This window comes from Carlito syrichta, unplaced genomic scaffold (genome assembly GCF_000164805.1).
Source record: "Carlito syrichta isolate Samal-C Ts95f unplaced genomic scaffold, Tarsius_syrichta-2.0.1 Scaffold307101, whole genome shotgun sequence".
NCBI classification, from domain to species: domain Eukaryota; kingdom Metazoa; phylum Chordata; class Mammalia; order Primates; family Tarsiidae; genus Carlito; species Carlito syrichta.
Genome location: NW_007251197.1, coordinates 20,419 through 29,172, shown reverse-complemented (window position 1 = coordinate 29,172; position 8,754 = coordinate 20,419). Strand labels below are relative to the sequence as shown.

Genomic DNA, 8,754 nt, shown 5'->3' with positions numbered 1-8,754 from the left:
GGGAGTGGGGGTCTGGCGTCTCCATCCAAGTTTGACAGTCCTGGGGCCCCAGCCAGAGGCAGGCCCGCCCCTGCAGCATGGCAGAGGGTACCAAGCACAGACGAGCCCAGCTCCCTCCTGCCGACGGAGCTTACCGTCAAGGGCCAAGGCGCCTGCTCCTTGTGGCCGTGGCACAGGTGGCTCTGGTGGCTAAGCTTCCAGGAAGGTGTGGAGCCCGGGGGCCCCAAAGGTGGAACCCAGGAGAGGCTTGCTGAGGCCCTGGGTCCCCCCTGGCTATAGGGAGGATACCCACATGCCCCCTTGGCCTTCTGGAAGAATGGGTGGGGCAGCCTGTTCAGGTGACACTGGGGCCAGCACATGAGGCGAGGTCGTGGTCCGCCACGTAACAGTCACAAAGTCACCGGGCCTGAGGGCACCTGATGGTGGCCAAGTCTGACCAGCAGCTGAGATGACTGCGGGCCGTGCCAGGCGGCTGCGAGCACAGGGTGGGGCTGCTGCAGCCCTGGTCTCCTGGCCAGTCCTCGGCGCTGCAGCCGGGTAGCAGGTCAGCGGTTGGGGGTGGGAGGCCAGGCCTTCTCCACGTCAGGGTGCACGGCCTGGGGGAGCCACTCACAGTACTCGGCCAGTAGGTCTGCAGGGTGTAAGGCGGGACGGTGTCAGGGTAGCCCGTGTCCAGGGGCTTGTTGAGGCAGGAGGAAGCCGGCGGCTGCCCCGGGGCCAGACTCTCCGCTCTGCCAGGGCTGGCCACACCTGCAGCACAAGCCCACTTGTGGCCCCTCCCATCCCCCCACCCCCTCTAACTCACACTTGGGGTTTTTCTTCCAAGCAGCCAGCATGGCGTCCCGGCAGTCGGCCCTCTCCATGACCAGGGCTCTCAGGAGGCTCTCTGTCCTGGGCTGCAGCCTGCAGGGAAGAGGGTCTGGGTGTTGGGGGGCCGGGCCTGTGCCCACTGCTGCTGGGGCCTGGAGCTGAGAGGGCCCGGCCCCACCTGCCAGCCCCGCCCAGGAGGGTCAAGGGCCCCCAGCCGCCATCCTTCAGGGGTGGAAGGACCTAGGCCCCCTCTCGTCCTGCCATGGCCCACCTCAGGGCCTGGTCCACGTTCTGCCCGCCAAGGCAGCGAGGCACACATGGCCAGTGCCATCTGGAACCTTCCTCTCGACTTCAGCCTGGCTCCAGGCCCGCCTGGACCCCTGCCCCCTGACCAGCCGTCACCCCCCACCCCACCAAGTACCCTGTTCTCGCCCCATGGAGCCGTGTCACCACCTGCCATCTGTACGCTTTTCTGTTTGGTGCCAACCTCCCTGCACTACAGCGTCACCACCCTGGGACAGGGACACCCCTGGCACAGAGCAGATGCTTAGAAACGTTTGCTGGTGAGTGAAATGGCTTGTGACAGCTCGTTCCATCCTGAGTCCCGGGAGGGAGAGGGGGTGTGTGCATCGGGCCAGCTGCCTGTGCCCCAACCCCCATGCCATCAGCATGTTGCCTATGGGCCCTTGCCTCCTGTCTCAGGAAGTGGGAGGGGCCTGGACCACAGGAAGAAAGCAGAGGAGAGGGAGGCGGAGCCAGGAAAGCGGAGGGGGTGGGTGGCTGTGGTGGGTGAGGGGGAAGCCCCCAGGACCCAGGAGGACAGGAAGCTTGCGGCTGATACCTGGCAGCTCTGCAGTGGGTTAACCAGTACCTCGCACACCCCAAATCTGTGTCCACCCAGAACATTGGGATGTGACTTCTTTGGAAAGAGGGTCAGTCGGGTTTGGTGGCTCAGCCGGGCTTGGTGGCTCAGCCTGTAATCCCACGCCTTTGGGAGGCTGAGGTGAGTGGATTGCCTGAGCCCGCGGGTTCGAGACCCGCCTGGGCAGCGAGACCTCATCTCTACAATAAAGCAAAAAATCAGCCGGGCGTGGTAGCGCATGCCTGTAGTTCCAGTTACTTAGAAGGCTGAGGCGGAAGGATCGCCGGAGCCCAGCAGGTCGAGCGGCCACTGCACTCCAGTCTGAGCAACAGAGTGAGACTCCAACTCAAAAGAAAAAAGAAAATAAAAGAGGGTCGTTGCAGACGTAATTAGTTAAGATGCGGCCACCCTGGAGCAGAGCGGGCCCTGAACCCAAGGATTGGTGTCCTAAGAGAGGACACGAGGACACAGAGGAGGAGGCCACGTGAACACAGAGGCAGAGATTCGGGTGAAGCAGCCACTGCCAGGAAGTCAGCAGCCGCTGGAAGCCGGGGGAGGCCCGCCCCTCGGGCCTCTAGACGAGCACGGCCCTGCCCACACCTCGACTTGGATTCCAGCCTCCAGAGCCGTGGGAGGCACACGGCTGATGTTTTAAGGCCCCGGCGTGTGGTCCGTGGCCACTGTGTCCCTGGGGATGCCACAGGCCCCTCCCCCACCTGCCGCCCAGGGAGCCTGTACCTGGCCCACGTCTTCAGCATGGTGCTGGGGCTGGACAGCAGACAGCCGCGGAATGAAGCCAGCTCACGGAAGACCTGTGAGAGCGCGCAGGCAGGGGTGAGGCCCAGAGCAGCCCCATCCAGGGTGCCAGAGCAAGGCCGCGAGCCACCCTGTCACCTACCTGTCCTTCCAGCAGGAACCGGGCAAAGTGTTTGTAGCGGTCGACGCCCTCCGGGAAGTCCACCTGCACGGCGGGGAGCAGCCAGCCCACACGATCTGAGGGGGGAACCGGTGAGCCAGGGGCTTCCTCAGCCGCCCTCCCGAGTGTTCCCCCGCCCCTGGGCCCCGCCATCAGAGGGGCCCCATCCGAGACACCCGTGAGGGCAGAGGATGGGACAGGATGTCCAGGAGCCCGTGGCTTGGGAGGGCCCAACTCACAGAACACGCTGGCCCGGTGACACAGCACCCGGCCCTTCTTGGGGCAGTAGGCCGGGGCCGGCTCCTCCAGGGGTTTGTCGAACTGGCAGAAAGAGGGCAGGAGGGCCGGGATCCACTGGACCTCCACGGTGGAGACGCCTGGGCCCGGGGAGAGGCTGGGTCACAGGGGCACCGGCCCAGGAGGGGCTTGTGACCCTCCCCCAGGGACCCGGCCACACGGCCCGCCAGCCACGGGGGAGGGGCCGCCCGGCTCACACCTTTCATGTACATCTTGGTGGTCTCTACAATCTCCTGGTAGACCACGAACTCGGGGAGCTCTCTGAAAAGGACGGAACTGGGATGGATGAAGACAGGGTCGTCGAGAAGCGGGGTCTGCGGGGATGAGGAGGATGTGGTCGGGGGTGGCAAGCCCCAGGCCCGCCGTGCTCAACCCAGGAGAGCCCGCTGGTCCACTTCCCGCCGAGAAGGAAGGAGAGTCCACCAGCCAGGACTGTGGCCCTTCCACACTCTGGGTGTGGCCAGCCGTGGAGAGGGATGGGGCCTGACACACACTGCGGCGTGGTCAGCCCTTGGGACACGGTGCTGGGGGAGATGCCAGCCACCCAAGCCACGCTGTGTCAGATTCCATACACAGAAGGTAGTCAGAACAAGCAAAGCCAGAGATGAAAAGTCGAGTCATGGTGTGGAGCTGGGGGAACTGGGTTTTTTTTGTGGGGTGATGAAAATGTTCTAAAATTCACTGTGGTAGCCTGGGCAACACAAAACCTCATCTCTACCAAACACTGAAAAACTAGCTGGGCAAGGTGATGCCTGTAGTTCTAGATGCTCAGGAGGCTGAGGTAGGAGGATGGCTTGAGCCCAGGAGTTTGAGGCCGCAGTGAGCTATGATCGCACCACGGCACTCTAGCCTGGGCCAACAACTGAGACCCTGTCTCTAAATACTAAAAGGGTTTCAATGGTATGTGAATTACATCTCAATTAAGCTGTTATAAAAAACCAAAACAAGCCGAGCTCGGTGGCTCAGCCTGTAATCCTGTGCCTTTGGGAGGCTGAGGTGAGTGGATTGCCTGAGCCCGCGGGTTCGAGACCCACCTGGGCAACTTGGCAAGACCTCATCTCTACAATAAATCAAAAAATTAGCCAGGCGTGGTAGCGCGCGCCTGTGGTTCCAGCTACGTGGAAGGCTGAGGCAGATCGCTGGAGCCCAGCAGATCGAGGCTGTGGTGGCCAGGAGCGGCCACTGCCCTCCAGTCTGGGCGACAGAGTGAGACTCCAACCCAAAAACAAAAATCCAAAGCCTGGCACAATGGCTTATACCTGTAATCTCAGCACTATGGGACATTGAAGTAGGAGAATCTCTTGAGGTCAGGAATATTGAGACCAGCTTGGGCAACATAGTAGGACCCTGTCTCTACAAAAGAAAGTCAAAAAAGCTATCTGGGCATGGTGGTGTGCGCTGTACTCCCAGTGACTTGGGAGGCCCAGGCAGGAGGATCACCGGAGCCCAGGAGATCAAGGCTATGGGGAGCTGTGATTGTGCCACTGCACTCCAGCCTGGGCAACAGCGTGAGACCGACTCCTCACCAAAAAAAAGCTGTGGCGAGAACCTAACCCCCACAAGAAAGAGGTGTACACCCTGAGGTGGGGACTTTCCCAGAGGCTGTGGGGACCCGTGACAGAGGACAGCCCCAGCCCCCAGGGCCTTGCCAGGTGCCGACGGACCCACCTTGTAGGCATTCCTCCACTTTTCGTCCAGCAGCTCCTCGCTCTGGACCCTGCGGGCCAGGTGGTCACCCAGGCCAGCCGTCACAATCTGCCGCAGGTAGGTCACCTGACTCTCGGTGGGTGGCAGCATCTTGGGGTCCACGAACAGCCCGGCCTCGGGGCACACAGCGTTGACTAGGGGAGAGCTGGGCGTGAGGGCGGTGAGACCTGGGCCGGCTCTGCACTGACGGTGCCCTGGCCTCAGCTGCCTGCTTGTCTCAGGCCCGCCCCAAGGCTGCCCACAAGAGACAAAGCCCTCGGTGGGCAGGACGGCAGCCCCTCCCCCATTCAGTCTCTCCTTCTTCCTTGGGACAAAGCCCCGTGTCGTGTCGGGGGCAGACCATTCTGCTAAGGATCGACCATCCCTAGTGCCCAGGGTGGCCGAGGACCCGGGTCTGGCCCACACGTGAGGAAGGAAGCTGCGGCTGATTCCCGGCAATGCCCAGTGAGGAGGTGGGACGGGGGGCAGGGGGTCCTGGCTCGCCCTTCCCTTCTCCCCCTGGGAGGCAGAGGCGACTCCGCCTCCAGCAATGCCCTCCGTCTCAGGTGAGCACAGGCCAGAGGGCTCAGTAGATGGCGGGAGGGTGGCACCCCTGCAAAGCCACCAGTTGCGACTCCACATTTTCTCTTCTTTGGGATAATAAATGCCTAATGTCACCAAGCCCCCACAGCCAGAGGACACAGCACGATGACGGGTAGCTGTGGCGCATCCAATGCTGGGAACGTACTGGCTGGAAAGTCAGCTGGTGTCAGACCCTGGCCCTGATGGAACTGGAGGCCTCAAGGAGAGGGCGTGACCTGCCAGGAGAGCCCGGGGCACACATCATCCTCCCTAGGACGTATCACAGGACAGGGTGTCTCTGCCGGTGCTGTGGGCAGGGGTTGCTGTGACACTGAGCCCAGGTATGGAGTTCGGGCCAGGCCTCACCCTTTGGCATGAGAAGGGTCTGGGGGCATCTGGGAAGGAAGAGAGGGCCAGGCAGGGCAGGGGGCACCAGGGCAGATGAGTCTGAGACGACCCGGTGGGAGGGTGCAGGTGGGTGGCTGAGACCTGTCGTTGCCTGCTCACGCAGGGATCTGGGGTCACACACAGACGCGAGTCAGCCGGTCTGCACACATGGAACCCGCGCTCCCTCCGCTCAAGCCCAGGCCTGCTGCCCATGCTCAGTCCCAGGCCCTACCTGTGGTTGTCAGCTGGCCCCGCAGGTGCCGGATCTCCATCATGGCTTTGAAGCGCAGGCCGTTGGCCTCGCAGAACTGGGGCGAGCAGCCGGCGTACTCACAGGCTCCCACGGCACCTGGGGACGAGCGGGGCTCACTCATGCCCAGCCCGGTCCAGCGGCCAGCCCTCCACCCCCCCCCGGGCAGGCACGCACCTAGCAGCACCATGAGGTCGCCGAGCTTCTGAGAGGCCCCCTGACCCGCCCAGGTCCTCTTCATCTGCGCCACCCGGGCACGCCGTCCCTTCAGCCTGGCGAGCTCCTCGTCGCTGGCAGCTGGCCTGCAAAGGAACACACACAGTGCCTGGCATGGAACTCTCCTGGGACTTGTTAAACAACGCTACAAGGAAACAACTCCAGAATGTGGCATCTTCTGCAAGAAAACTGGTCTGGACGTGGCCTCTGTGTGGACTCAGTGACCATCTGGTGATCAGGGACCGCCCCCCCGACCTCTAAGTCTCACAATCTCACCTGATTTTTTTTAGGATTTATTGAGAGGACAGAAAAGCTCCCACAGTGGGAGGGGACCCGAAGGGGGTGCCCCTCATCCAATGGGAGTGACCACAGCCACTGGAGTGGTCGCAACACTGCAGGGCTCCCATCGGGAGGATGAGGCTGCCCAACATGCCAGTGACTCCCCAGGTGGCCAGGGTCTGGGTCAGCTCTCAGCTGGGCCCCTGTCATGTCTGAGCGTCCGCCCTCCACACCCGGCCCAGCCTCGCACCTGTCCAGCTCCTCAAACAGCTCCCGGACCGTCATGGCGGCCACGATGGTGATGGCGTAGGGCAGGCAGCCGTGCTGGCGGCTCAGCGCCAGCATCTTGGCATAGCGGGGTGCCACGGGGAACGTGGCCATGGTCTTGCCCAGGGCGGTGATGGGGCGGCTCAGCCGGGACCTCTGCAGCTGCTTCATCCTGGAAACAGGGCCGTGGTGCGTGGGGGCTCTGAGAGGAGGTTCTGGAAGCTAGGCGGCTGGGAGAGGGGGGCTGGGAACTGGACCCGCCCTCCCCCGAGTCCCAGCCTCTGCCGCACCTCTCGGCCTTCTGGGGCGCCTGCAGGGCCCCCAGTGCGATCAGCAGCTCCTCCGCGGCGATGAGGGCTTCCACCGAGGGCGGCGTCGGGAAGGGGAAGTTGACGACCTGGGACACGGGAGACGCAGCAGGACGTGGCGAGCGGGGAGCAGAAGGCCGGGGCCCCTCCCGGCCATGGCAGGTGCTCCCCCCAGCCTGCTCCGGGTGCAGCAGGACACTCTCAAGCCCCAAGTCCCTTCATTCATTCCCATGATCCATTCACTCGGAAGCCTGACCTGGGCACCCGTGGGCTCCAGGGGCTGTGCTTGGCCACGGGGTGACAGAGACGCACAGAAGACAAGGCTCTGCCCTTGCTGTGTGCACCTGACCGGCAAGGGACTGGGGCGTCATAGCCTCACAGGAGCAAAGGTGCCCCCCCAAAACGGTGAGGGACAGAGTGACCAGGCTCAGGGGTGGTGGCGCCTTAGAAAGAGTGATCAGCTGGAAACAAGTGTCCAGCTGACATGCGGACACGCACATTTCGCCACAGCCAAGGGGCCAGCAGCCAAACTGATGAACAGATGAACACAGGGTGGCACATCCACGCCACAGCAGTGACTCAGCTGTGGAAAGGAGGCCTTGATGCAGGTGGCAACACAGACGGGCCTGAAGACACGATGCTGAGTGACAAAATCCAGATACAAGGCACATGTACTGTCCCACTCCATTTATGAGATGACCCGGACAGAAAGCAGGACAGTGGGTGCAGGGACTGGGGGGGGTGATAGCTAGCGGTACAGGGCTTTGGGGTGATGGAAATGTTGCTGGCTGTGAGGAATGCACAACTGCGACTGCCAGCTTTGTCTGGGAGACCCAAGGTATATGTCTCACCAAGCCGTCGGGAGGGCAGGTGAGGCCGCAGCAGCGGGTGAGTGCGTGGGGAGAGGATGCTGGGAATTGGATCTGTGAGGAAGACGGACTGGGGTTGTGCCAGGCAGACCCCTGGGGCCGCTGGGGACCTGGGTTTTACCCGAGAGCAAGGGGACACCGTGAAGAATTTCAAGAGGCAACCGCACTCATGGTGGAAGGACCTTTGTGACAGTACCTGGGCCACACATGCGCTTATTCCCACCCTGACACTTTCTAGCCATGTGACCCCCGCTGCACCTGCGGCAGTGCCTTGGTCTCCTCACCTGTAAAATGGGGGTGATAATACCAGTGACTCCCTCCCCGGGCTGCTCTGAGGACAAGCCAGGGTCCCACGTACAGAGTCCCTCGCACGTACTTGGCAGCCCATGCATCGCAGTGACATTAATGCCACTGGAAAGGAATCCAACCCAAGACAGCATGGAGAAAACCACGCGGTAGTTACAAAGTCACAGTGACGGCTGGGCCTGGTGGCTCAGCCTGTAATCCTAGCACTTTGGGAGGCCGAGGCGAGTGGATTGCCGGAGACCGTGGGTTCGAAACCAGCCTGGACAACTTGGCGAGACCTCATCTCTACAATAAATAAAAAATTAGCCAGGTGTGGTAGCTCGTGCCTGCAGTTCCAGCTACTTGGAAGGCTGAGGCGGAAGGATTGCCTGAGCCCAGTGGATGGATGCTGGGGAGGCCGTGAGTGTGCCACTGCACTCCAACTTGGGCGATGGAGTGAGACTCCCAACTCAAAAAAAAAGAAAACTACAGTGACACCGACAGGGGCCACAGGCCACAAATGGTGGCAGCGGATGGAGTTTACATTATGATGATTGAAGTATCTGAATTTTTCTAATTTTGAACATTTTATATTTACGGCCAGAAAAATCAACATGAGGCGGGCTCGGTGGCTCAGACTGTAATGCCGTGTTTTGGGAGGCTGAGGTGAGTGGATTGCTTGGGCCCGTGGGTTCGAGACCCACCTGGGCAACTTGGCGAGACCTCATCTCTACAATAAA

At 61.9% G+C, this 8,754-nt stretch overlaps 1 protein-coding gene across 1 annotated transcript in view; it reads right to left on the bottom strand.

Annotated features, from left to right (window-relative positions):
- Nucleotides 1–479: 479 nt before the first annotated feature.
- DHX37 (DEAH-box helicase 37) overlaps nt 480–8,754 on the bottom strand; it is a gene marked incomplete at its 5' end in the record, with an annotated part of 24,838 nt that continues 16,563 nt past the window's right edge. The window contains 11 exons of the mRNA XM_021715423.1: nt 480–631; nt 806–903; nt 2,411–2,484; nt 2,571–2,665; nt 2,828–2,965; nt 3,085–3,199; nt 4,554–4,726; nt 5,773–5,889; nt 5,968–6,092; nt 6,536–6,724; nt 6,843–6,949. Coding sequence (XP_021571098.1) covers nt 546–631; nt 806–903; nt 2,411–2,484; nt 2,571–2,665; nt 2,828–2,965; nt 3,085–3,199; nt 4,554–4,726; nt 5,773–5,889; nt 5,968–6,092; nt 6,536–6,724; nt 6,843–6,949 — 1,317 coding nt within the window. The remainder of the gene's footprint in view (nt 632–805; nt 904–2,410; nt 2,485–2,570; nt 2,666–2,827; nt 2,966–3,084; nt 3,200–4,553; nt 4,727–5,772; nt 5,890–5,967; nt 6,093–6,535; nt 6,725–6,842; nt 6,950–8,754) is intronic.